This window comes from Papaver somniferum, chromosome 8, assembly GCF_003573695.1.
Source record: "Papaver somniferum cultivar HN1 chromosome 8, ASM357369v1, whole genome shotgun sequence".
Taxonomy (NCBI): domain Eukaryota; kingdom Viridiplantae; phylum Streptophyta; class Magnoliopsida; order Ranunculales; family Papaveraceae; genus Papaver; species Papaver somniferum.
In genome coordinates, this window is record NC_039365.1 from 168342567 (window position 1) to 168370469 (window position 27903).

At 37.3% G+C, this 27903-nt stretch overlaps 4 protein-coding genes and 4 non-coding genes across 8 annotated transcripts; all 8 read left to right on the forward strand.

Annotated features, from left to right (window-relative positions):
* The first annotated feature begins 1097 nt into the window (after positions 1-1097).
* On the forward strand, positions 1098-7077 carry LOC113303899 (glutamate receptor 2.9-like). Its single transcript, XM_026552983.1, has 6 exons — positions 1098-2037; positions 2158-2252; positions 3141-3359; positions 3796-5137; positions 5257-5575; positions 5668-7077. Exons 4-6 carry the CDS (start codon positions 4853-4855, stop codon positions 6096-6098), a joined length of 1035 nt encoding a protein of 344 aa, XP_026408768.1. The 5' UTR covers positions 1098-2037; positions 2158-2252; positions 3141-3359; positions 3796-4852; the 3' UTR covers positions 6099-7077.
* On the forward strand, positions 6552-12810 carry LOC113306416 (glutamate receptor 2.9-like). Its single transcript, XM_026555357.1, has 6 exons — positions 6552-6850; positions 7076-7189; positions 8228-8336; positions 10646-10870; positions 10990-11308; positions 11401-12810. Exons 1-6 carry the CDS (start codon positions 6552-6554, stop codon positions 11829-11831), a joined length of 1497 nt encoding a protein of 498 aa, XP_026411142.1. The 3' UTR covers positions 11832-12810.
* LOC113307024 lies at positions 7588-7690 on the forward strand. Its single transcript, XR_003338992.1, has one exon. It is a non-coding gene; the product is annotated as a U6 spliceosomal RNA (small nuclear RNA).
* On the forward strand, positions 12417-18600 carry LOC113306417 (glutamate receptor 2.9-like). The gene is made up of 6 exons (XM_026555358.1): positions 12417-12583; positions 12809-12922; positions 14017-14125; positions 16436-16660; positions 16780-17098; positions 17191-18600. Exons 1-6 carry the CDS (start codon positions 12417-12419, stop codon positions 17619-17621), a joined length of 1365 nt encoding a protein of 454 aa, XP_026411143.1. The 3' UTR covers positions 17622-18600.
* On the forward strand, positions 13321-13423 carry LOC113307025. Its single transcript, XR_003338993.1, has one exon. It is a non-coding gene; the product is annotated as a U6 spliceosomal RNA (small nuclear RNA).
* Positions 18207-24390, forward strand: LOC113306419 (glutamate receptor 2.9-like). The gene is made up of 6 exons (XM_026555359.1): positions 18207-18373; positions 18599-18712; positions 19807-19915; positions 22226-22450; positions 22570-22888; positions 22981-24390. The coding sequence occupies exons 1-6, from the start codon at positions 18207-18209 to the stop codon at positions 23409-23411; spliced, it is 1365 nt and encodes a 454-aa protein (XP_026411144.1). The 3' UTR covers positions 23412-24390.
* Positions 19111-19213, forward strand: LOC113307026. The gene has a single exon (XR_003338994.1). It is a non-coding gene; the product is annotated as a U6 spliceosomal RNA (small nuclear RNA).
* Positions 24391-24900: 510 nt separating the features above from the next.
* LOC113307027 lies at positions 24901-25003 on the forward strand. The gene has a single exon (XR_003338995.1). It is a non-coding gene; the product is annotated as a U6 spliceosomal RNA (small nuclear RNA).
* Positions 25004-27903: the final 2900 nt, after the last annotated feature.

A 27903-nucleotide genomic window follows, 5' to 3' on the forward strand; every position in this document is an offset into this window, starting at 1 on the left:
CAGCAAAAGCTTTAACCAAGATAGAAGCACCAGAAGAGGAAAGGTACTTAGTACTCGACTTAAAAGAAAAACACAAAGAAGGAAATTTAGTCAAAACTTTGATCTTAGTGGCGTCCCTTAGTGTAAGAATCTGCGACTTATCGGATCAAGAACTAGGAAATGCCATTAAAGAGTACAGAGTCTGTAAACACATTTAGAGAGAAAAAAGAATTTAGTTAGACATGGACAACAAAAAAAATCAAAAAGACAACATAATTTTGTAGAAATGAAAACTCAAGCTTGATTAAAATCTTCGATTGCATATAGTATGGATTAAGAAGCAACAAAATTTAAGTTTGGAGAAGGAAATGATAAAAAAAAAGTCTACCGTTCCCAACCGACAATGAATTTGAAGCTAATTTTTTGGTGACATGTTATTCTTATAAGTCTCTACATTCCAACCAAAAACGGCAGCATTCCAAGATGTATAAAACCACCACCTACGATTTTGAATATCAGCCAGTGAAGATTAACGGTTGAAATTAAAATTTGTGGATAATGAAGTTTCGTATTTCGGAACACTCTCATTTTTGATAGGAATGTAGAGTTTTATACGAGGAACATGTCACCAAGATCTTAACTTCAAATTTATCGCCGTTTAAATTTTATAGAAAAAATGGTGCCGCCATGTGAAGATTATGTCATTATAACGATGTCAACGGATCCTACCCCAGTGATAAAAGGTGTAAATTTAGTTGAACATTTTGTAATTGGATAAACTGAGTTGACTCGTATGATCACCGATTTAACATTATCTAATCTAACCTAATTCTTAATTAATATCATTAATTTTTCATCAGCACTAATTAAAATCTAGGGCATGCCGGTCACTAATAAAAATAGTAGGATAATGAGTTATTGGAGATTAATATTTCACCCTTTTTCTGTCCTCGTTCAGCCCCAAAATATCCCCCAGTGCAGCCCCAACTAGCTTAACATTCGCCAAGATAGAGCGGGAGGTCCAACAAACTGGTCCATGTCCTAATTCAACATGGTAGATTGGCTTAGGCCAGAACCCAGAGAACTAAAACTGGGCATACCTGAAATAGATATCAGGTTGCCGCTAACAAAAGAAAAAAGAAATTACAAAGAGAGGGAAACAGGAGAGTTGGAAATTGGCGAGATTGTGAGAGCATTTCTGTTGGCTCCTCCTTTGATGTGATTAAATTGGAGTATCTCCATTGATTTGGCAGCCTGTAAGATCCAATTCATCGTGTTCCTTACTTTCCATGTGGTCTTTTTTTCCCGCATCGATGAAGACATTGGATGACGATTAGGGCATCACTCTCCAGAATTATTCTCTTGAAATTTCGATCTTTAGCAATCCGAATGCCAAGAATTAAGGCTTTCTGGCTTCAGTCTCTAATGGGTTTGAAGCTTGGACAACAGCAACAGCGGCAGCTTAATTATCTTTGAAAGCTCAATCAGAGTTGATTTTGATGAATTCTTTGGGGCGCAAAGTCCGTCCAGATATTGGCTGGATTGAGATTATCAGTTGACATAGGGATTGTCTGCTCAACTGAGGTTGGATGGAGAAGGAGCTGATGCAGGTATTTCATATTTGCTCCACAACAGACATGCAAAGATTCCCCATTGCCCCCCAGCTGAATTCAGTGGTTTATCAGGTCTGGAAGGTTTTCTTATGTCTTGGGTTATTCTCATGGAGAAATTGGAAGCAAAATGGGCAGCTTGAGTAACATGGCACTTGACAAAGAGAGGCTGGACCGATTCAGTCTAGCAATGGCAGAGGAGACAAAGAGCGTAGGGTGATGGTTCAATGAATTCCAACACCATCGTGCCGGATCCTCCACAAGAAAATGTGAACTCTTGGTGGAGGTTGTTTGTATTTTCAGAATTTCGACTAAGGAAAATCAGGATTTTTACTTGAAGTTAATGCTCTTTTATTGAGCAGCTATTGGAAAGACTTTGAGCTAAATTCAGCACTCCGGGTGAAGATCCAGATGGACCAGACCGGCTTATCTTCGATTTGCTCTTCAGGTATGGAAATGATAGCAATTTCCATGACATGGTGTGGAGAGGAATAGATAGAAAGAGCTTCTTGATTCAATTGTTTAGACTGGTGGTCAATTAGGTCGCTAACTGTCTTCATGTTTGCAGGAGCCAGATTGCAGGCGTTATGGCTTGAAGTCAGCAGTTGTAGGGATCCAGGGATTTTCAAGTTGATACTGCTTCCATCTCCAGCGAACCAACAGGTATGTTGTGGCTTGAACTGATATCAATGCTTTCCAAGTGGAAGAACTACTCGTCTGAGTTGTAGTTGCAGTTTAATAATTGGTGCTCTAAAGGCTTATTTTGTCAAGTCCACAAAATTATACAAATGTGGAAAACTCGGTTCGGTGGAGTTTTTTCTCTGTCCACCCATCATTCTTGTTTTTTAAAATTGTTTACATCCTTTATTAAACCGCCCTAGATTTTGGAATCCTGGCCCCCCTCATACTTACAGCTATATATAACATTTTATGGTTAGGGATGTTAATCAAGAATAACAATGATATAGACAGCACTTATGTTCAGGAGTTGAAGATGTCAACAAAAATCCTCATTCAAGCATTTTGACTCTTCATACTTAAGGCATCACTAATTATGTGAGATTGAAGATGTCAACCCAAATCCACATTCAAGCATTTTGAGTCTTCACACCTAAGGCATCACTAGTAATATGAGATTGAAGATGTCACCTTAAATACTCAAATCAAGATTTTTGAGTGTTCATTACTTCACCTAGCCATGTATAAACATGTCCAAAGTACTAGACACCTGTTCTGGAATCAGGTTCTTTCAAATAGTATTATTCTTTTATAAATATAACTAGTCAAATATACATCTCATTGACAAGAAGGGGGAAAGTCTAAGTTCATATTAGACTATAAATGTTTATTTTCCTCCATATAAATGTTTTAAGATAGCGTGCATACTTCTGCAATTGATGAAATTGTTATCTGTGAATTGGTGAAGTTATTATTAGACTATTGTGATTCTTGCTGATAGGGGAGGTGTGATGTAACTGAGTCATAATTATCATCAACTCAGTGTTATTACCAATCACCTATTGTTGTTCTTCTTTGCTATTCATTTGTTAGGAAATCATGAAATAGTGGTAATGGGTCAAAACACAGCACAAGAAGTTGAGGAGTTTAAAGTAGGTGTGGTTCTTGATCTGAACATGTCTATGGCAAAGGTGTGGTTGACTTCCATGAACATGGCTCTCTCTGACTTTTATGCAACTACTCCTCATAAGAGAAGGTTGGTTTTCCATGTAAGGGATTCTAACAGAGATGTCCTTGATGCTTCCTCTGCAGGTAAACTCACTCTCCCTAGCTCTTTAGATAATTCGATGTTGCTATATTTTGTAGTTTCAGCCGCAGTTGCTGTTATATTGGATAAAAAAATTATATTTGATGAAATCGCATTTATAATTAATACTGTTCTAAAATAGAAGCATGCCTGTCTACTAAACCCAGAATATCAAAAGAGACTTGTCCTTTTGAAACGGGAGTAAAATTTAACGCATGTCGGTAAAAATTAGAATAATAATTATGAGTTCATGAGTTGATTTTTCAACTGTATTTTAAGAGTTCACCTGAGTTTGAAATTCAGTGTATTCTCACTTTTTATTTTAACATCTCATAAGTTCTGCCTATTCCCAGCATAGCAGGTGTTAATAAAGTATATGTTCACTCGGTATAGATAACAAGCACCTAATAGTTTTGTATTTTGCTTTGATGCGTATGACAGCAATAGATTTGATAAAAAATGTTGAAGTCCAAGCGATCATAGGTCCCATGGCATCAGCACAAGCTATTCACATGGTTCCTCTTGGAAGTCGATCTCAAGTTCCAATTATCTCTTTCAGTGCAACAAGTCCTTCTATTTCTCTTTCTCAAAATCCTTATTTCATTCGTACAACACTAGAAGATTCAGCTCAAGTAAATGCCATTGCTGCTGTTGTGAAGGCTTTTGGATGGAGAAGAGTTGTACCTCTTTATGAAGACACCGAATATGGACATGGTATCATTCCATATTTAGTTGACGCGCTTCAAAGTGTCAATACCAGAGTTCCATATAGGAGTGTATTCCCTGTTTCAGCTTCTGACGATCGAATTGTCCAAGAACTTCATAACTTAAAGACAATGCAAACAAGGGTATTCATTCTGCATATGGTCTCGCCACTAGGATTACGTATTTTCGAGAAAGCTAAAAAGATTGGTATGATGAGCAAAGGGTACTCATGGATTGTTACCAAAGGCTTAAGCTCTGATTTGAGTTCATCCAATTCTTCGGCTATTGACACAATGCAAGGAGTAATAGCTATAAGGCCATATATTCCTATGTCCAAAGAGCTTAGCTCATTTGAAGTGCAATGGAAAAGAAAGTTTCAGAAAGAGAACCCAGATATCGACTGGAATTTGGATATTTTAGGTATATGGGCATATGATACAGTTTCGGCCTTGGCAAGTGCAGTTGAGAAACTTTTAAGCACCAGTCCTCGGTTCAGTCAGCAAAAAACAACTTTGAACACAAGTGATGTTACAAGATTAGGTGTTTCTCAAATAGGTCCTGAAATTTTGCAAGGAATTTCCAGTATCAATTTTAAAGGCCTGAGCGGGGAATTTCATGTCGTCGATAGGCAACTGCAATCCAAAATCTTTCAAATACTCAATGTCGTAGGCAATGGGGCTAGAGAAATTGGAATTTGGTCACCTTCAAATGGAATCATAAGGGATATAAGCTTAGTTGAGACTACTAAAAGCACATACTTGACATCAAATAAAGAGAAATTACGCCCTATCATATGGCCTGGGATACTACGGACATTCCTAAAGGTTGGGTAGTTTCAACTAATGAGAATAAGTTAAGAATAGGAGTTCCAGTAAAAGAAGGTTTTAATGAATTTGTCAAGGTAGAAAATAATTCTGGTAGTCACTCGGGATATAAAGTCACTGGTTACTGCATAGATGTGTTTAAAGCTGCATTAGATGAGCTGCCATACGATGTTCCCTATGATCTCATTCCTTTTCAGGATAGCACAGGCAAAGCTGGAAGTTACGATGATCTTGTGTACCAAGTGAATGCTCAGGTTAGTACTGTAATGCAGAATCCAACATAGACCTATCTTTTCCTAATATTGTAGTAAAGTTATCTTAGTTAACGATTAATATCGTTTTTTCTTTACAATTATTCTTGTATTCTTAACAGAATTATGATGCCGCAGTTGGAGATATGACTATTACAGCCAGTCGATCAGAGTTGGTTGATTTTACGTTGCCCTATGCGGAAGGAGGGGTATCAATGGTGGTGCTAGTGAAAAAAGATATGAGCAAGGATACATGGATATACCTCAAGCCATTGGAGTGGAAGCTCTGGGTAACAACAGGGACCTTCTTTTTTATCATTGGTGCTGTCGTTTGGATTCTCGAACACAGAGTAAATAGGGAGTTCAGAGGAGGGCCTCATCCTTTGTATCAGTGGGGCACCATGCTCTCTTTCTCCTTCTCAGCACTTGTCTTTGCACAGAGTAATATTACTTCACTTTTCCTAGCTACATGGCTTTGTATATAGGTATAGTTCTAATAGTTTCTAAAAGCTTGTTTTTCAATCATCTTGCAGAGGAAAGAGTGCTAAGCTCTTTGGGTAGATTTGTAATTGCAATTTGGCTTTTTGTTGTGCTAATTATCACACAAAGTTATACAGCAAATTTGACATCCATGTTAACGATTCAACGATCTGATCCAACCTACACTGATGTTAATGAACTTAAGGATGGTCGGTACAATGTTGGTTATCAGGAAGGTTCGTTTGTGTTTGGAATGCTAAAACAGATGGATTTTCATGAGTCCAATCTTATAATCTTCAAGTCTCCTAAAGAATTTGACGATGCTTTCTCGAATGGTACAATTGTTGCTGCTTTCGAGGAGCTCCCGTACATTGAACTCCTCCTTGCTGAATATTGCGGTAAATACATGATGGTCGGGGAAATCCATCAAAATGATGGACTTGGTTTTGTAAGTCTCTTCTTCTCTTTTCAACAATTCCTATAGATTTGATATGTCGCAGATGTCGCTGTAGTACGGTGGTGAAGTGTTGGAAACTCGTCAGCATGCATCTATTGTCATTGATCTTGGTTTGGCACTAGTGGCCTCGAACTTGCATGAATACTCTTTTGTTCAAAGGTTTTCCCAAAAGGTTCTCCCTTGGCTCCTGATATTTCAAGAAAAATCTTGAGCATAAGAGAGGCAGGTAAAACGAAAAAGCTTAAACGAGCTTCGTTCAAGACTGAAAGATCTTGTTCAGACAGGGACCCCTTCGCTTCATCAAATAGTCTTACTCTCAGTAGCTTTTGGGTCCTTTTCCAGATAACAGGACTCTGTGCAGCATTCGCAGTAATTGTTTTCTTATGCGAAAACAAACAAATCCTGAACGAGCCAAATTCTACAACCTGGGAAAAAATCATCCATCTGCTTACAAAGTTCTACGAATATGACGAGAATCGCATGATCACATATTTTGAATGCAATCCTGCGTGCAGTGAGCGAAATAAAGCCGCCGTCAATGGAGATCAGCATGCAGCAGAAACTGTAGATTTTGGTGATTCACCTCCACTGGTTGAGAATTCTCCATCAATAATGGGTTACGGAGACGTCACCCCACAGAATGGCAACTTTAATACAGCAAGAAGAAACTCTACAACATTGAGTGCTGATTACGATATAGATATTGGATATTTTACACCTACATCAGAAGGTGATAGTACAGAATTTGGAAATTCTACGCCAGGAGATGACGATTCCGTGTCAGGCGTTAGAAACTCAACTTTACACATTTTAATGACACAGCAAGTTCATAGGGATTTTGAGGAACATTAATCTTTAGATTTTATACCTATCTGCACGGAGTTTGGATTTAATTTTAATTCTTCGAAATTGTTTATGTCAAAAATGTCTGTAGATTTACTGATTTCAGTTGTGCAGTGTAATTTTTTTAATTGTTGAAATGATTATTATCTTAACTTTTCTAGTCTCTTCATTCCTTTAATCAATCCTGCACAAGGAAGTATGTCTATGGTATTGAAAGTATTTGAAATGGGATCCATTAAGACTCTAATTGTATGGGAAAACTTGGATATTAGCAGGTATGTTCAGAAGCACAATGTTTCCGGCCAGACTGCATTTCAGTAAGTAGAAGACAAGGATCTTAGCAACTTCCGCGATCTCGCCAGTAGCGAAGAATTGGCAGTGCAGGACCAACAATTTCCGCTTTTTGGCCTTGCATCTGAGTAGATATGGATTTGTTTGTAGATTACTTTAAACTAGTACATTTTTTCAGATGGTCCGAGTGAAGATCAGTTGTGACTAGCAAATTTCCTAAATATAAAAGAAATATAAGTTATGATTACTGAGGGTGAGGCTCGAACCTTTGACGTATGTCCCATAATTAGGGACTTATGAGATTGGTCTCTCATTTAGTCCCACATCTTTCACTTTAGAGATAGTAGGTACGTATATATACTGTCAGGCGCACCATAAGCTTGTCCCTTCGGGGACATCCGATAAAATTGGAACGATACAGAGAAGATTAGCATGGCCCCTGCGCAAGGATGACACGCACAAATCGAGAAATGGTCCAAATTTTTTTGTTTTTCATTTTGCCACAGTTCTCTTAAAAGTTAAAACCGATTCCGGAAACCTTACAGAGATTTTTCAAGATCATAAAAAGATCATACAAGTTGTAGTAGCTCCACCAATTCTTGCCTATCAATTCTATCCCTTCATCACTAAAAGTAAAAACAGCTTCAAAAGACTTTCTCTCTCGTAAACGAGAGGACCAAACTAATTTTGAAAATAAAACCGTTATGTATCAAAGCACAAGCCAATGATTGGATCGAATCCAACCCAATGTTCATCAAAACATGTAATTGACATGAACTGGAGTTTTTTAAATTTAGATTACCTAAAGTAATCAAGGTAGCAATGACCCCACTATCAGTAAAAGTAGCAAAGTGTCTCACATAACAATAGTATCCAAAATGTCTTAAATAACAGCGGTAATTTGAATCGATCTTTAAGTGTCTGAAACGGAATGAATCGGGCTGTCTCGGCACTGAAGTTACGGTACCAATTGTAGAAGATGATCTGAATGTAATTGTGTCTGTCTTTGTTTCCATTTCAAGGGTTAGTGTTGTTCTTGTTTCTAACTTTGTCGCCGCAACTGGGGTCGTTGATGTTGGTGTTCTTGTCGCCTGTTTGGGTGATATTCCTCCAGAGAGATACATGATTAAGGTAATGCTAAAAGACCAAAAGTGATCACATTCATCAGGAACGTAAAAAACTCGCCGGAACGGCCGTCAGAGCTCTCGTAACGGCCGGAAATGGATATCACAGATCTTATAGCAAACAATGATTAAATCTAAACCCAAATTGAAGAACACCATTACATACACAATTCGAATACCCAAATATGAAAAATCCATAACAAACAGTAACCCCATGAAATTGTAACCTAAAATATGAACTAAAACTAAACATGAGTTGTTCAAATCAGAAACTAGATAAAAGAACACAGGAGAGAAAAACCCCAAATTACAGAACTTAGAAGGAGGAGATGCCGAAGAAACCACTGTAGTTGTTGCTGCTTCGTTTTGCTTGCAGATTTGCACTGAAGAAGAAGGCGACATGGTCTGAGTTCTCTGTGATAGATCACCATCCATAGTTGCTCTAGCAGGCATAGATCCAAGCAGAAAAATCATGAAAACAAACACAAAACTCAGGATGGAAAAAAAAATCGAAAAGGTTACTGAATCTAGATTAACAAAGCACAAAAGAGAGATCAAGAGAAGTTATAGCGATTGGTATTATTTGTTCTGCTCAGATCCGCTCCAAAGGAGCCGATCTGAACAAATAAGTTTCAGGCAGTTGTGTTTTTTGGTGAGAAAAAAAATTCTTGAGGGAGAGTTATTAAGATAGTTGCAAATTGAACAGTCAGTTTTCTGCATTTTTGCAAAAGTCCAAGTAATTGTGCTAGCTATGCTTGTATACCTGATGAAATCCAAATTCATAAGTCAGAGCAATGCCGAGCTCGGCTAAACAGGAGTAAATTCTTGCATCACTTCCATAAAGATGATGAGGATAGCGATCCAGGCACGAATCCAAAACCTTAGCTAAAACTTTTGCAAGGGAATAACTTACAGCAAAACCACCTCCCCCATAAGACATTTCGTATGAAGATAAGTCATTGTCGTTTTGTACGAACCTTTCCGATATAGACCCGGTATAATACCGCAGCTTGTGGTCATACTTAGACAGTGTTTTCACTATATTCTCCGGGAAGAACACAATACCATCGTCACCGGAGACAAACCATCGCACGTTTGAATGGTTTATATTCACAGTTTCCAGCAAAACTCGTGCTACGCGTATTGCAGACCGGGCACCTCCTCTGAAAACCGGGAAGTGTCCTCCGATACACCATGTTGGAAAACGGTTAATAAAAAATGATTTTTTAAAGTTTTAATAAAAATTATAATTTATTGTTTTGTTTTTTTGTGAATGAAATTTATTAGTCCCACATTGTGGAGTTTCCAATTCTTAGTAGTTTCAAGAAATTATATAAAACTTTTAGTCCCACATCGGGGAGTTTTTCTTTTTAAGTTATATTTGTCAATTATATAAATAAATTCATTACTTTTGTAAAATCTATGGGAAAAGGGTTGCTCTATATTTAGAGGGACCCCCGAAAGAAAAAATATTTTATATTGTTTTCTTAAGCGTTCGATATTTTCCTTTATGGTTTTTCGGAGTTGTCAAGCTCAAGTTGATCATCTACTTCATATGGTAGTAGTAGATGTATTAGAGTGTTTTATCCTGGAGATATCCGTCCTGTGAGGGCTATAGCATCACTCTTGAGTGTAGCCGGACGCTAATGTCTTAAGGGCAACGTGTTGAACATGTGACTCACTCTGTTTTTCCAAAGTTTTGCCTTATTGTTGTTGCGGAGATATGGGGAGCTCGTCCGTTTCATCAAATAACTTTATAGTTAATAACTTTTGCTTATTTGATTTTTCCTTGTTTTTGATTATTGCACTCAACAATCTTAAGACATTATAATTTGTAATAATCATGGATGTTAATTGTGGAGTGAAAAATAAAAAAAACGAATTTTTGGTCAGCTGTAGAGTTTCAAATTTATCTCCTAACTAGAAGGAATTTCGATGAACCCTTTTGACCAAATGCAGTAGACATCTTTATAGTTACCCACATAAAATTTCGGAAATTTTGGAATTGTAAAAGTATTTTTTTGATATTTTACAAAACAGAGAAACGTTTTTGAAAAACTCTGACGAGCAGAAATTTGTTGTTAACTAAAGTAGTTTTTATGGGGTAACCATGAGTTTTTTGATATGGTGATTCAAACGAAGATGAAGATATAGAAGTTATCTTCAAAACTCATATTTTATTTTCCGATTCGGAACTAAGGTTTGTGAGATGTGGTGTATTAGGTGATTGGGAAATTACCGTATCCGTGGTCAGAGTATAAACGAAGATTATGACAAGAAATTGAAGGTCGGGTAGTTTCAACTAATGAGAATAAGTTAAGAATAGGAGTTTCAGTAAAAGAAGGTTTTAATGAATTTGTCAAGGTAGAAAATAATTCTGGTAGTCACTCGGGATATAAAGTCACTGGTTACTGCATAGATGTGTTTAAAGCTGCATTAGATGAGCTGCCATACGATGTTCCCTATGATCTCATTCCTTTTCAGGATAGCACAGGCAAAGCTGGAAGTTACGATGATCTTGTGTACCAAGTGAATGCTCAGGTTAGTACTGTAATGCAGAATCCAACATAGACCTATCTTTTCCTAATATTGTAGTAAAGTTATCTTAGTTAACGATTAATATCGTTTTTTCTTTACAATTATTCTTGTATTCTTAACAGAATTATGATGCCGCAGTTGGAGATATGACTATTACAGCCAGTCGATCAGAGTTGGTTGATTTTACGTTGCCCTATGCGGAAGGAGGGGTATCAATGGTGGTGCTAGTGAAAAAAGATATGAGCAAGGATACATGGATATACCTCAAGCCATTGGAGTGGAAGCTCTGGGTAACAACAGGGACCTTCTTTTTTATCATTGGTGCTGTCGTTTGGATTCTCGAACACAGAGTAAATAGGGAGTTCAGAGGAGGGCCTCATCCTTTGTATCAGTGGGGCACCATGCTCTCTTTCTCCTTCTCAGCACTTGTCTTTGCACAGAGTAATATTACTTCACTTTTCCTAGCTACATGGCTTTGTATATAGGTATAGTTCTAATAGTTTCTAAAAGCTTGTTTTTCAATCATCTTGCAGAGGAAAGAGTGCTAAGCTCTTTGGGTAGATTTGTAATTGCAATTTGGCTTTTTGTTGTGCTAATTATCACACAAAGTTATACAGCAAATTTGACATCCATGTTAACGATTCAACGATCTGATCCAACCTACACTGATGTTAATGAACTTAAGGATGGTCGGTACAATGTTGGTTATCAGGAAGGTTCGTTTGTGTTTGGAATGCTAAAACAGATGGATTTTCATGAGTCCAATCTTATAATCTTCAAGTCTCCTAAAGAATTTGACGATGCTTTCTCGAATGGTACAATTGTTGCTGCTTTCGAGGAGCTCCCGTACATTGAACTCCTCCTTGCTGAATATTGCGGTAAATACATGATGGTCGGGGAAATCCATCAAAATGATGGACTTGGTTTTGTAAGTCTCTTCTTCTCTTTTCAACAATTCCTATAGATTTGATATGTCGCAGATGTCGCTGTAGTACGGTGGTGAAGTGTTGGAAACTCGTCAGCATGCATCTATTGTCATTGATCTTGGTTTGGCACTAGTGGCCTCGAACTTGCATGAATACTCTTTTGTTCAAAGGTTTTCCCAAAAGGTTCTCCCTTGGCTCCTGATATTTCAAGAAAAATCTTGAGCATAAGAGAGGCAGGTAAAACGAAAAAGCTTAAACGAGCTTCGTTCAAGACTGAAAGATCTTGTTCAGACAGGGACCCCTTCGCTTCATCAAATAGTCTTACTCTCAGTAGCTTTTGGGTCCTTTTCCAGATAACAGGACTCTGTGCAGCATTCGCAGTAATTGTTTTCTTATGCGAAAACAAACAAATCCTGAACGAGCCAAATTCTACAACCTGGGAAAAAATCATCCATCTGCTTACAAAGTTCTACGAATATGACGAGAATCGCATGATCACATATTTTGAATGCAATCCTGCGTGCAGTGAGCGAAATAAAGCCGCCGTCAATGGAGATCAGCATGCAGCAGAAACTGTAGATTTTGGTGATTCACCTCCACTGGTTGAGAATTCTCCATCAATAATGGGTTACGGAGACGTCACCCCACAGAATGGCAACTTTAATACAGCAAGAAGAAACTCTACAACATTGAGTGCTGATTACGATATAGATATTGGATATTTTACACCTACATCAGAAGGTGATAGTACAGAATTTGGAAATTCTACGCCAGGAGATGACGATTCCGTGTCAGGCGTTAGAAACTCAACTTTACACATTTTAATGACACAGCAAGTTCATAGGGATTTTGAGGAACATTAATCTTTAGATTTTATACCTATCTGCACGGAGTTTGGATTTAATTTTAATTCTTCGAAATTGTTTATGTCAAAAATGTCTGTAGATTTACTGATTTCAGTTGTGCAGTGTAATTTTTTTAATTGTTGAAATGATTATTATCTTAACTTTTCTAGTCTCTTCATTCCTTTAATCAATCCTGCACAAGGAAGTATGTCTATGGTATTGAAAGTATTTGAAATGGGATCCATTAAGACTCTAATTGTATGGGAAAACTTGGATATTAGCAGGTATGTTCAGAAGCACAATGTTTCCGGCCAGACTGCATTTCAGTAAGTAGAAGACAAGGATCTTAGCAACTTCCGCGATCTCGCCAGTAGCGAAGAATTGGCAGTGCAGGACCAACAATTTCCGCTTTTTGGCCTTGCATCTGAGTAGATATGGATTTGTTTGTAGATTACTTTAAACTAGTACATTTTTTCAGATGGTCCGAGTGAAGATCAGTTGTGACTAGCAAATTTCCTAAATATAAAAGAAATATAAGTTATGATTACTGAGGGTGAGGCTCGAACCTTTGACGTATGTCCCATAATTAGGGACTTATGAGATTGGTCTCTCATTTAGTCCCACATCTTTCACTTTAGAGATAGTAGGTACGTATATATACTGTCAGGCGCACCATAAGCTTGTCCCTTCGGGGACATCCGATAAAATTGGAACGATACAGAGAAGATTAGCATGGCCCCTGCGCAAGGATGACACGCACAAATCGAGAAATGGTCCAAATTTTTTTGTTTTTCATTTTGCCACAGTTCTCTTAAAAGTTAAAACCGATTCCGGAAACCTTACAGAGATTTTTTGTTTTTCATTTTGCCACAGTTCTCTTAAAAGTTAAAACCGATTCCGGAAACCTTACAGAGATTTTTCAAGATCATACAAGTTGTAGTAGCTCCACCAATTCTTGCCTATCAATTCTATCCCTTCATCACTAAAAGTAAAAACAGCTTCAAAAGACTTTCTCTCTCGTAAACGAGAGGACCAAACTAATTTTGAAAATAAAACCGGTATGTATCAAAGCACAAGCCAATGATTGGATCGAATCCAACCCAATGTTCATCAAAACATGTAATTGACATGAACTGGAGTTTTTTAAATTTAGATTACCTAAAGTAATCAAGGTAGCAATGACCCCACTATCAGTAAAAGTAGCAAAGTGTCTCACATAACAATAGTATCCAAAATGTCTTAAATAACAGCGGTAATTTGAATCGATCTTTAAGTGTCTGAAACGGAATGAATCGGGCTGTCTCGGCACTGAAGTTACGGTACCAATTGTAGAAGATGATCTGAATGTAATTGTGTCTGTCTTTGTTTCCATTTCAAGGGTTAGTGTTGTTCTTGTTTCTAACTTTGTCGCCGCAACTGGGGTCGTTGATGTTGGTGTTCTTGTCGCCTGTTTGGGTGATATTCCTCCAGAGAGATACATGATTAAGGTAATGCTAAAAGACCAAAAGTGATCACATTCATCAGGAACGTAAAAAACTCGCCGGAACGGCCGTCAGAGCTCTCGTAACGGCCGGAAATGGATATCACAGATCTTATAGCAAACAATGATTAAATCTAAACCCAAATTGAAGAACACCATTACATACACAATTCGAATACCCAAATATGAAAAATCCATAACAAACGGTAACCCCATGAAATTGTAACCTAAAATATGAACTAAAACTAAACATGAGTTGTTCAAATCAGAAACTAGATAAAAGAACACAGGAGAGAAAAACCCCAAATTACAGAACTTGGAAGGAGGAGATGCCGAAGAAACCACTGTAGTTGTTGCTGCTTCGTTTTGCTTGCAGATTTGCACTGAAGAAGAAGGCGACATGGTCTGAGTTCTCTGTGATAGATCACCATCCATAGTTGCTCTAGCAGGCATAGATCCAAGCAGAAAAATCATGAAAACAAACACAAAACTCAGGATGGAAAAAAAAATCGAAAAGGTTACTGAATCTAGATTAACAAAGCACAAAAGAGAGATCAAGAGAAGTTATAGCGATTGGTATTATTTGTTCTGCTCAGATCCGCTCCAAAGGAGCTGATCTGAACAAATAAGTTTCAGGCAGTTGTGTTTTTTGGTGAGATAAAAAATTCTTGAGGGAGAGTTATTAAGATAGTTGCAAATTGAACAGTCAGTTTTCTGCATTTTTGCAAAAGTCCAAGTAATTGTGCTAGCTATGCTTGTATACCTGATGAAATCCAAATTCATAAGTCAGAGCAATGCCGAGCTCGGCTAAACAGGAGTAAATTCTTGCATCACTTCCATAAAGATGATGAGGATAGCGATCCAGGCACGAATCCAAAACCTTAGCTAAAACTTTTGCAAGGGAATAACTTACAGCAAAACCACCTCCCCCATAAGACATTTCGTATGAAGATAAGTCATTGTCGTTTTGTACGAACCTTTCCGATATAGACCCGGTATAATACCGCAGCTTGTGGTCATACTTAGACAGTGTTTTCACTATATTCTCCGGGAAGAACACAATACCATCGTCACCGGAGACAAACCATCGCACGTTTGAATGGTTTATATTCACAGTTTCCAGCAAAACTCGTGCTACGCGTATTGCAGACCGGGCACCTCCTCTGAAAACCGGGAAGTGTCCTCCGATACACCATGTTGGAAAACGGTTAATAAAAAATGATTTTTTAAAGTTTTAATAAAAATTATAATTTATTGTTTTTTTTTTTTTGTGAATGAAATTTATTAGTCCCACATTGTGGAGTTTCCAATTCTTAGTAGTTTCAAGAAATTATATAAAACTTTTAGTCCCACATCGGAGAGTTTTTCTTTTTAAGTTATATTTGTCAATTATATAAATAAATTCATTACTTTTGTAAAATCTATGGGAAAAGGGTTGCTCTATATTTAGAGGGACCCCCGAAAGAAAAAATATTTTATATTGTTTTCTTAAGCGTTCGATATTTTCCTTTATGGTTTTTCGGAGTTGTCAAGCTCAAGTTGATCATCTACTTCATATGGTAGTAGTAGATGTATTAGAGTGTTTTATCCTGGAGATATCCGTCCTATGAGGGCTATAGCATCACTCTTGAGTGTAGCCGGACGCTAATGTCTTAAGGGCAACGTGTTGAACATGTGACTCACTCTGTTTTTCCAAAGTTTTGCCTTATTGTTGTTGCGGAGATATGGGGAGCTCGTCCGTTTCATCAAATAACTTTATAGTTAATAACTTTTGCTTATTTGATTTTTCCTTGTTTTTGATTATTGCACTCAACAATCTTAAGACATTATAATTTGTAATAATCATGGATGTTAATTGTGGAGTGAAAAATAAAAAAAACGAATTTTTGGTCAGCTGTAGAGTTTCAAATTTATCTCCTAACTAGAAGGAATTTCGATGAACCCTTTTGACCAAATGCAGTAGACATCTTTATAGTTACCCACATAAAATTTCGGAAATTTTGGAATTGTAAAAGTATTTTTTTGATATTTTACAAAACAGAGAAACGTTTTTGAAAAACTCTGACGAGCAGAAATTTGTTGTTAACTAAAGTAGTTTTTATGGGGTAACCATGAGTTTTTTGATATGGTGATTCAAACGAAGATGAAGATATAGAAGTTATCTTCAAAACTCATATTTTATTTTCCGATTCGGAACTAAGGTTTGTGAGATGTGGTGTATTAGGTGATTGGGAAATTACCGTATCCGTGGTCAGAGTATAAACGAAGATTATGACAAGAAATTGAAGGTCGGGTAGTTTCAACTAATGAGAATAAGTTAAGAATAGGAGTTTCAGTAAAAGAAGGTTTTAATGAATTTGTCAAGGTAGAAAATAATTCTGGTAGTCACTCGGGATATAAAGTCACTGGTTACTGCATAGATGTGTTTAAAGCTGCATTAGATGAGCTGCCATACGATGTTCCCTATGATCTCATTCCTTTTCAGGATAGCACAGGCAAAGCTGGAAGTTACGATGATCTTGTGTACCAAGTGAATGCTCAGGTTAGTACTGTAATGCAGAATCCAACATAGACCTATCTTTTCCTAATATTGTAGTAAAGTTATCTTAGTTAACGATTAATATCGTTTTTTCTTTACAATTATTCTTGTATTCTTAACAGAATTATGATGCCGCAGTTGGAGATATGACTATTACAGCCAGTCGATCAGAGTTGGTTGATTTTACGTTGCCCTATGCGGAAGGAGGGGTATCAATGGTGGTGCTAGTGAAAAAAGATATGAGCAAGGATACATGGATATACCTCAAGCCATTGGAGTGGAAGCTCTGGGTAACAACAGGGACCTTCTTTTTTATCATTGGTGCTGTCGTTTGGATTCTCGAACACAGAGTAAATAGGGAGTTCAGAGGAGGGCCTCATCCTTTGTATCAGTGGGGCACCATGCTCTCTTTCTCCTTCTCAGCACTTGTCTTTGCACAGAGTAATATTACTTCACTTTTCCTAGCTACATGGCTTTGTATATAGGTATAGTTCTAATAGTTTCTAAAAGCTTGTTTTTCAATCATCTTGCAGAGGAAAGAGTGCTAAGCTCTTTGGGTAGATTTGTAATTGCAATTTGGCTTTTTGTTGTGCTAATTATCACACAAAGTTATACAGCAAATTTGACATCCATGTTAACGATTCAACGATCTGATCCAACCTACACTGATGTTAATGAACTTAAGGATGGTCGGTACAATGTTGGTTATCAGGAAGGTTCGTTTGTGTTTGGAATGCTAAAACAGATGGATTTTCATGAGTCCAATCTTATAATCTTCAAGTCTCCTAAAGAATTTGACGATGCTTTCTCGAATGGTACAATTGTTGCTGCTTTCGAGGAGCTCCCGTACATTGAACTCCTCCTTGCTGAATATTGCGGTAAATACATGATGGTCGGGGAAATCCATCAAAATGATGGACTTGGTTTTGTAAGTCTCTTCTTCTCTTTTCAACAATTCCTATAGATTTGATATGTCGCAGATGTCGCTGTAGTACGGTGGTGAAGTGTTGGAAACTCGTCAGCATGCATCTATTGTCATTGATCTTGGTTTGGCACTAGTGGCCTCGAACTTGCATGAATACTCTTTTGTTCAAAGGTTTTCCCAAAAGGTTCTCCCTTGGCTCCTGATATTTCAAGAAAAATCTTGAGCATAAGAGAGGCAGGTAAAACGAAAAAGCTTAAACGAGCTTCGTTCAAGACTGAAAGATCTTGTTCAGACAGGGACCCCTTCGCTTCATCAAATAGTCTTACTCTCAGTAGCTTTTGGGTCCTTTTCCAGATAACAGGACTCTGTGCAGCATTCGCAGTAATTGTTTTCTTATGCGAAAACAAACAAATCCTGAACGAGCCAAATTCTACAACCTGGGAAAAAATCATCCATCTGCTTACAAAGTTCTACGAATATGACGAGAATCGCATGATCACATATTTTGAATGCAATCCTGCGTGCAGTGAGCGAAATAAAGCCGCCGTCAATGGAGATCAGCATGCAGCAGAAACTGTAGATTTTGGTGATTCACCTCCACTGGTTGAGAATTCTCCATCAATAATGGGTTACGGAGACGTCACCCCACAGAATGGCAACTTTAATACAGCAAGAAGAAACTCTACAACATTGAGTGCTGATTACGATATAGATATTGGATATTTTACACCTACATCAGAAGGTGATAGTACAGAATTTGGAAATTCTACGCCAGGAGATGACGATTCCGTGTCAGGCGTTAGAAACTCAACTTTACACATTTTAATGACACAGCAAGTTCATAGGGATTTTGAGGAACATTAATCTTTAGATTTTATACCTATCTGCACGGAGTTTGGATTTAATTTTAATTCTTCGAAATTGTTTATGTCAAAAATGTCTGTAGATTTACTGATTTCAGTTGTGCAGTGTAATTTTTTTAATTGTTGAAATGATTATTATCTTAACTTTTCTAGTCTCTTCATTCCTTTAATCAATCCTGCACAAGGAAGTATGTCTATGGTATTGAAAGTATTTGAAATGGGATCCATTAAGACTCTAATTGTATGGGAAAACTTGGATATTAGCAGGTATGTTCAGAAGCACAATGTTTCCGGCCAGACTGCATTTCAGTAAGTAGAAGACAAGGATCTTAGCAACTTCCGCGATCTCGCCAGTAGCGAAGAATTGGCAGTGCAGGACCAACAATTTCCGCTTTTTGGCCTTGCATCTGAGTAGATATGGATTTGTTTGTAGATTACTTTAAACTAGTACATTTTTTCAGATGGTCCGAGTGAAGATCAGTTGTGACTAGCAAATTTCCTAAATATAAAAGAAATATAAGTTATGATTACTGAGGGTGAGGCTCGAACCTTTGACGTATGTCCCATAATTAGGGACTTATGAGATTGGTCTCTCATTTAGTCCCACATCTTTCACTTTAGAGATAGTAGGTACGTATATATACTGTCAGGCGCACCATAAGCTTGTCCCTTCGGGGACATCCGATAAAATTGGAACGATACAGAGAAGATTAGCATGGCCCCTGCGCAAGGATGACACGCACAAATCGAGAAATGGTCCAAATTTTTTTGTTTTTCATTTTGCCACAGTTCTCTTAAAAGTTAAAACCGATTCCGGAAACCTTACAGAGATTTTTTGTTTTTCATTTTGCCACAGTTCTCTTAAAAGTTAAAACCGATTCCGGAAACCTTACAGAGATTTTTCAAGATCATACAAGTTGTAGTAGCTCCACCAATTCTTGCCTATCAATTCTATCCCTTCATCACTAAAAGTAAAAACAGCTTCAAAAGACTTTCTCTCTCGTAAACGAGAGGACCAAACTAATTTTGAAAATAAAACCGGTATGTATCAAAGCACAAGCCAATGATTGGATCGAATCCAACCCAATGTTCATCAAAACATGTAATTGACATGAACTGGAGTTTTTTAAATTTAGATTACCTAAAGTAATCAAGGTAGCAATGACCCCACTATCAGTAAAAGTAGCAAAGTGTCTCACATAACAATAGTATCCAAAATGTCTTAAATAACAGCGGTAATTTGAATCGATCTTTAAGTGTCTGAAACGGAATGAATCGGGCTGTCTCGGCACTGAAGTTACGGTACCAATTGTAGAAGATGATCTGAATGTAATTGTGTCTGTCTTTGTTTCCATTTCAAGGGTTAGTGTTGTTCTTGTTTCTAACTTTGTCGCCGCAACTGGGGTCGTTGATGTTGGTGTTCTTGTCGCCTGTTTGGGTGATATTCCTCCAGAGAGATACATGATTAAGGTAATGCTAAAAGACCAAAAGTGATCACATTCATCAGGAACGTAAAAAACTCGCCGGAACGGCCGTCAGAGCTCTCGTAACGGCCGGAAATGGATATCACAGATCTTATAGCAAACAATGATTAAATCTAAACCCAAATTGAAGAACACCATTACATACACAATTCGAATACCCAAATATGAAAAATCCATAACAAACGGTAACCCCATGAAATTGTAACCTAAAATATGAACTAAAACTAAACATGAGTTGTTCAAATCAGAAACTAGATAAAAGAACACAGGAGAGAAAAACCCCAAATTACAGAACTTGGAAGGAGGAGATGCCGAAGAAACCACTGTAGTTGTTGCTGCTTCGTTTTGCTTGCAGATTTGCACTGAAGAAGAAGGCGACATGGTCTGAGTTCTCTGTGATAGATCACCATCCATAGTTGCTCTAGCAGGCATAGATCCAAGCAGAAAAATCATGAAAACAAACACAAAACTCAGGATGGAAAAAAAAATCGAAAAGGTTACTGAATCTAGATTAACAAAGCACAAAAGAGAGATCAAGAGAAGTTATAGCGATTGGTATTATTTGTTCTGCTCAGATCCGCTCCAAAGGAGCTGATCTGAACAAATAAGTTTCAGGCAGTTGTGTTTTTTGGTGAGATAAAAAATTCTTGAGGGAGAGTTATTAAGATAGTTGCAAATTGAACAGTCAGTTTTCTGCATTTTTGCAAAAGTCCAAGTAATTGTGCTAGCTATGCTTGTATACCTGATGAAATCCAAATTCATAAGTCAGAGCAATGCCGAGCTCGGCTAAACAGGAGTAAATTCTTGCATCACTTCCATAAAGATGATGAGGATAGCGATCCAGGCACGAATCCAAAACCTTAGCTAAAACTTTTGCAAGGGAATAACTTACAGCAAAACCACCTCCCCCATAAGACATTTCGTATGAAGATAAGTCATTGTCGTTTTGTACGAACCTTTCCGATATAGACCCGGTATAATACCGCAGCTTGTGGTCATACTTAGACAGTGTTTTCACTATATTCTCCGGGAAGAACACAATACCATCGTCACCGGAGACAAACCATCGCACGTTTGAATGGTTTATATTCACAGTTTCCAGCAAAACTCGTGCTACGCGTATTGCAGACCGGGCACCTCCTCTGAAAACCGGGAAGTGTCCTCCGATACACCATGTTGGAAAACGGTTAATAAAAAATGATTTTTTAAAGTTTTAATAAAAATTATAATTTATTGTTTTTTTTTTTTTGTGAATGAAATTTATTAGTCCCACATTGTGGAGTTTCCAATTCTTAGTAGTTTCAAGAAATTATATAAAACTTTTAGTCCCACATCGGAGAGTTTTTCTTTTTAAGTTATATTTGTCAATTATATAAATAAATTCATTACTTTTGTAAAATCTATGGGAAAAGGGTTGCTCTATATTTAGAGGGACCCCCGAAAGAAAAAATATTTTATATTGTTTTCTTAAGCGTTCGATATTTTCCTTTATGGTTTTTCGGAGTTGTCAAGCTCAAGTTGATCATCTACTTCATATGGTAGTAGTAGATGTATTAGAGTGTTTTATCCTGGAGATATCCGTCCTATGAGGGCTATAGCATCACTCTTGAGTGTAGCCGGACGCTAATGTCTTAAGGGCAACGTGTTGAACATGTGACTCACTCTGTTTTTCCAAAGTTTTGCCTTATTGTTGTTGCGGAGATATGGGGAGCTCGTCCGTTTCATCAAATAACTTTATAGTTAATAACTTTTGCTTATTTGATTTTTCCTTGTTTTTGATTATTGCACTCAACAATCTTAAGACATTATAATTTGTAATAATCATGGATGTTAATTGTGGAGTGAAAAATAAAAAAAACGAATTTTTGGTCAGCTGTAGAGTTTCAAATTTATCTCCTAACTAGAAGGAATTTCGATGAACCCTTTTGACCAAATGCAGTAGACATCTTTATAGTTACCCACATAAAATTTCGGAAATTTTGGAATTGTAAAAGTATTTTTTTGATATTTTACAAAACAGAGAAACGTTTTTGAAAAACTCTGACGAGCAGAAATTTGTTGTTAACTAAAGTAGTTTTTATGGGGTAACCATGAGTTTTTTGATATGGTGATTCAAACGAAGATGAAGATATAGAAGTTATCTTCAAAACTCATATTTTATTTTCCGATTCGGAACTAAGGTTTGTGAGATGTGGTGTATTAGGTGATTGGGAAATTACCGTATCCGTGGTCAGAGTATAAACGAAGATTATGACAAGAAATTGAAGGTCGGGTAGTTTCAACTAATGAGAATAAGTTAAGAATAGGAGTTTCAGTAAAAGAAGGTTTTAATGAATTTGTCAAGGTAGAAAATAATTCTGGTAGTCACTCGGGATATAAAGTCACTGGTTACTGCATAGATGTGTTTAAAGCTGCATTAGATGAGCTGCCATACGATGTTCCCTATGATCTCATTCCTTTTCAGGATAGCACAGGCAAAGCTGGAAGTTACGATGATCTTGTGTACCAAGTGAATGCTCAGGTTAGTACTGTAATGCAGAATCCAACATAGACCTATCTTTTCCTAATATTGTAGTAAAGTTATCTTAGTTAACGATTAATATCGTTTTTTCTTTACAATTATTCTTGTATTCTTAACAGAATTATGATGCCGCAGTTGGAGATATGACTATTACAGCCAGTCGATCAGAGTTGGTTGATTTTACGTTGCCCTATGCGGAAGGAGGGGTATCAATGGTGGTGCTAGTGAAAAAAGATATGAGCAAGGATACATGGATATACCTCAAGCCATTGGAGTGGAAGCTCTGGGTAACAACAGGGACCTTCTTTTTTATCATTGGTGCTGTCGTTTGGATTCTCGAACACAGAGTAAATAGGGAGTTCAGAGGAGGGCCTCATCCTTTGTATCAGTGGGGCACCATGCTCTCTTTCTCCTTCTCAGCACTTGTCTTTGCACAGAGTAATATTACTTCACTTTTCCTAGCTACATGGCTTTGTATATAGGTATAGTTCTAATAGTTTCTAAAAGCTTGTTTTTCAATCATCTTGCAGAGGAAAGAGTGCTAAGCTCTTTGGGTAGATTTGTAATTGCAATTTGGCTTTTTGTTGTGCTAATTATCACACAAAGTTATACAGCAAATTTGACATCCATGTTAACGATTCAACGATCTGATCCAACCTACACTGATGTTAATGAACTTAAGGATGGTCGGTACAATGTTGGTTATCAGGAAGGTTCGTTTGTGTTTGGAATGCTAAAACAGATGGATTTTCATGAGTCCAATCTTATAATCTTCAAGTCTCCTAAAGAATTTGACGATGCTTTCTCGAATGGTACAATTGTTGCTGCTTTCGAGGAGCTCCCGTACATTGAACTCCTCCTTGCTGAATATTGCGGTAAATACATGATGGTCGGGGAAATCCATCAAAATGATGGACTTGGTTTTGTAAGTCTCTTCTTCTCTTTTCAACAATTCCTATAGATTTGATATGTCGCAGATGTCGCTGTAGTACGGTGGTGAAGTGTTGGAAACTCGTCAGCATGCATCTATTGTCATTGATCTTGGTTTGGCACTAGTGGCCTCGAACTTGCATGAATACTCTTTTGTTCAAAGGTTTTCCCAAAAGGTTCTCCCTTGGCTCCTGATATTTCAAGAAAAATCTTGAGCATAAGAGAGGCAGGTAAAACGAAAAAGCTTAAACGAGCTTCGTTCAAGACTGAAAGATCTTGTTCAGACAGGGACCCCTTCGCTTCATCAAATAGTCTTACTCTCAGTAGCTTTTGGGTCCTTTTCCAGATAACAGGACTCTGTGCAGCATTCGCAGTAATTGTTTTCTTATGCGAAAACAAACAAATCCTGAACGAGCCAAATTCTACAACCTGGGAAAAAATCATCCATCTGCTTACAAAGTTCTACGAATATGACGAGAATCGCATGATCACATATTTTGAATGCAATCCTGCGTGCAGTGAGCGAAATAAAGCCGCCGTCAATGGAGATCAGCATGCAGCAGAAACTGTAGATTTTGGTGATTCACCTCCACTGGTTGAGAATTCTCCATCAATAATGGGTTACGGAGACGTCACCCCACAGAATGGCAACTTTAATACAGCAAGAAGAAACTCTACAACATTGAGTGCTGATTACGATATAGATATTGGATATTTTACACCTACATCAGAAGGTGATAGTACAGAATTTGGAAATTCTACGCCAGGAGATGACGATTCCGTGTCAGGCGTTAGAAACTCAACTTTACACATTTTAATGACACAGCAAGTTCATAGGGATTTTGAGGAACATTAATCTTTAGATTTTATACCTATCTGCACGGAGTTTGGATTTAATTTTAATTCTTCGAAATTGTTTATGTCAAAAATGTCTGTAGATTTACTGATTTCAGTTGTGCAGTGTAATTTTTTTAATTGTTGAAATGATTATTATCTTAACTTTTCTAGTCTCTTCATTCCTTTAATCAATCCTGCACAAGGAAGTATGTCTATGGTATTGAAAGTATTTGAAATGGGATCCATTAAGACTCTAATTGTATGGGAAAACTTGGATATTAGCAGGTATGTTCAGAAGCACAATGTTTCCGGCCAGACTGCATTTCAGTAAGTAGAAGACAAGGATCTTAGCAACTTCCGCGATCTCGCCAGTAGCGAAGAATTGGCAGTGCAGGACCAACAATTTCCGCTTTTTGGCCTTGCATCTGAGTAGATATGGATTTGTTTGTAGATTACTTTAAACTAGTACATTTTTTCAGATGGTCCGAGTGAAGATCAGTTGTGACTAGCAAATTTCCTAAATATAAAAGAAATATAAGTTATGATTACTGAGGGTGAGGCTCGAACCTTTGACGTATGTCCCATAATTAGGGACTTATGAGATTGGTCTCTCATTTAGTCCCACATCTTTCACTTTAGAGATAGTAGGTACGTATATATACTGTCAGGCGCACCATAAGCTTGTCCCTTCGGGGACATCCGATAAAATTGGAACGATACAGAGAAGATTAGCATGGCCCCTGCGCAAGGATGACACGCACAAATCGAGAAATGGTCCAAATTTTTTTGTTTTTCATTTTGCCACAGTTCTCTTAAAAGTTAAAACCGATTCCGGAAACCTTACAGAGATTTTTTGTTTTTCATTTTGCCACAGTTCTCTTAAAAGTTAAAACCGATTCCGGAAACCTTACAGAGATTTTTCAAGATCATACAAGTTGTAGTAGCTCCACCAATTCTTGCCTATCAATTCTATCCCTTCATCACTAAAAGTAAAAACAGCTTCAAAAGACTTTCTCTCTCGTAAACGAGAGGACCAAACTAATTTTGAAAATAAAACCGGTATGTATCAAAGCACAAGCCAATGATTGGATCGAATCCAACCCAATGTTCATCAAAACATGTAATTGACATGAACTGGAGTTTTTTAAATTTAGATTACCTAAAGTAATCAAGGTAGCAATGACCCCACTATCAGTAAAAGTAGCAAAGTGTCTCACATAACAATAGTATCCAAAATGTCTTAAATAACAGCGGTAATTTGAATCGATCTTTAAGTGTCTGAAACGGAATGAATCGGGCTGTCTCGGCACTGAAGTTACGGTACCAATTGTAGAAGATGATCTGAATGTAATTGTGTCTGTCTTTGTTTCCATTTCAAGGGTTAGTGTTGTTCTTGTTTCTAACTTTGTCGCCGCAGCTGGGGTCGTTGATGTTGGTGTTCTTGTCGCCTGTTTGGGTGATATTCCTCCAGAGAGATACATGATTAAGGTAATGCTAAAAGACCAAAAGTGATCACATTCATCAGGAACGTAAAAAACTCGCCGGAACGGCCGTCAGAGCTCTCGTAACGGCCGGAAATGGATATCACAGATCTTATAGCAAACAATGATTAAATCTAAACCCAAATTGAAGAACACCATTACATACACAATTCGAATACCCAAATATGAAAAATCCATAACAAACGGTAACCCCATGAAATTGTAACCTAAAATATGAACTAAAACTAAACATGAGTTGTTCAAATCAGAAACTAGATAAAAGAACACAGGAGAGAAAAACCCCAAATTACAGAACTTGGAAGGAGGAGATGCCGAAGAAACCACTGTAGTTGTTGCTGCTTCGTTTTGCTTGCAGATTTGCACTGAAGAAGAAGGCGACATGGTCTGAGTTCTCTGTGATAGATCACCATCCATAGTTGCTCTAGCAGGCATAGATCCAAGCAGAAAAATCATGAAAACAAACACAAAACTCAGGATGGAAAAAAAAATCGAAAAGGTTACTGAATCTAGATTAACAAAGCACAAAAGAGAGATCAAGAGAAGTTATAGCGATTGGTATTATTTGTTCTGCTCAGATCCGCTCCAAAGGAGCTGATCTGAACAAATAAGTTTCAGGCAGTTGTGTTTTTGGTGAGTGAGATAAAAAATTCTTGAGGGAGAGTTATTAAGATAGTTGCAAATTGAACAGTCAGTTTTCTGCATTTTTGCAAAAGTCCAAGTAATTGTGCTAGCTATGCTTGTATACCTGATGAAATCCAAATTCATAAGTCAGAGCAATGCCGAGCTCGGCTAAACAGGAGTAATTCTTGCATCACTTCCATAAAGATGTGAGGATAGCGATCCAGGCACGAATCCAAAACCTTAGCTAAAACTTTTGCAAGGGAATAACTTACAGCAAAAACCACCTCCCCCATAAGACATTCGTATGAAGATAAGTCATTGTCGTTTTGTACGAACCTTTCCGATATAGACCCGGTATAATACCGCAGCTTGTGGTCATACTTAGACAGTGTTTTCACTCTCTCCGGGAAGAACACAATACCATCGTCACCGGAGACAAACCATCGCACGTTTGAATGGTTTTATATTCACAGTTTCCAGCACAAACTCGTGCGACGCGTATTGCAGACGGCCGGGCACCTCCTCTGAAAACCGGGAAGTGTCCTCCGATACACCATGTTGGAAAACGGTTAATAAAAAATGATTTTTTAAAGTTTAATAAAAATTATATTGTTTTTTTTTTTTTGTGAATGAAATTATTAGTCCCACATTGTGGAGTTTCCAATCTTAGTTGTTCAAGAAATTATATAAAACTTTTAGTCCCACATCGGGGAGTTTTTCTTTTTAAGTTATATTTGTCAATTAATATATAAATTCATTACTTTTTTGTAAAATCTATGGGAAAAAGGGTTGCTATATTAGAGGGACCCCGAAAGAAAAAATATTTTATATTGTTTTCTTAAGCGTTCGATATTTTCCTTATGGTTTTCGGAGTTGTCAAGCTCAAGTTGATCATCTACTTCATATGGTAGTAGTAGATGTATTAGAGTGTTTTATCCTGGGAGATATCCGTCCTGTGAGGGCTATAGCATCACTCTTGAGTGTAGCCGGACGCTAATGTCTAAGGGCAACGTGTTGAACATGTGACTCACTCTGTTTTCCAAAGTTTTGCCTTATTGTTGTGCGGAGATATGGGGGAGCTCGTCCGTTTCATCAAATAACTTTATAGTTAAAACTTTTGCTTATTTGATTTTTCCTTGTTTTTGATTATTGACTCAACAATCTAAGACATTATAATTGTAATAATCATGGATGTTAAGTGGAGTGAAAAATAAAAAAAAAGAATTTTTGGTCAGCTGTAGAGTTTCAAATTTATCTCCTAAACTAGAAGGGAATTTCGATGAACCCTTTGACCAAATGCAGTAGACATCTTATAGTTACCCACATAAAATTTCGGAAAGGAAATTTGGAATTGTAAAAGTATTTTTTTTGATATTTTACAAAAAAGAGAAACGTTTTTGAAAAAATACGACGAGAGAAATTGTGTTAACAAAGTAGTTTTTATGGGGGGTAACCATGAGTTTTTGATATGGTGATTCAAACGAAGATGAAGATATAGAAGTTATCTTCAAAACTCATATTTTATTTTCCGATTCGGAACTAAGGTTTGTGAGATGTGGTGTA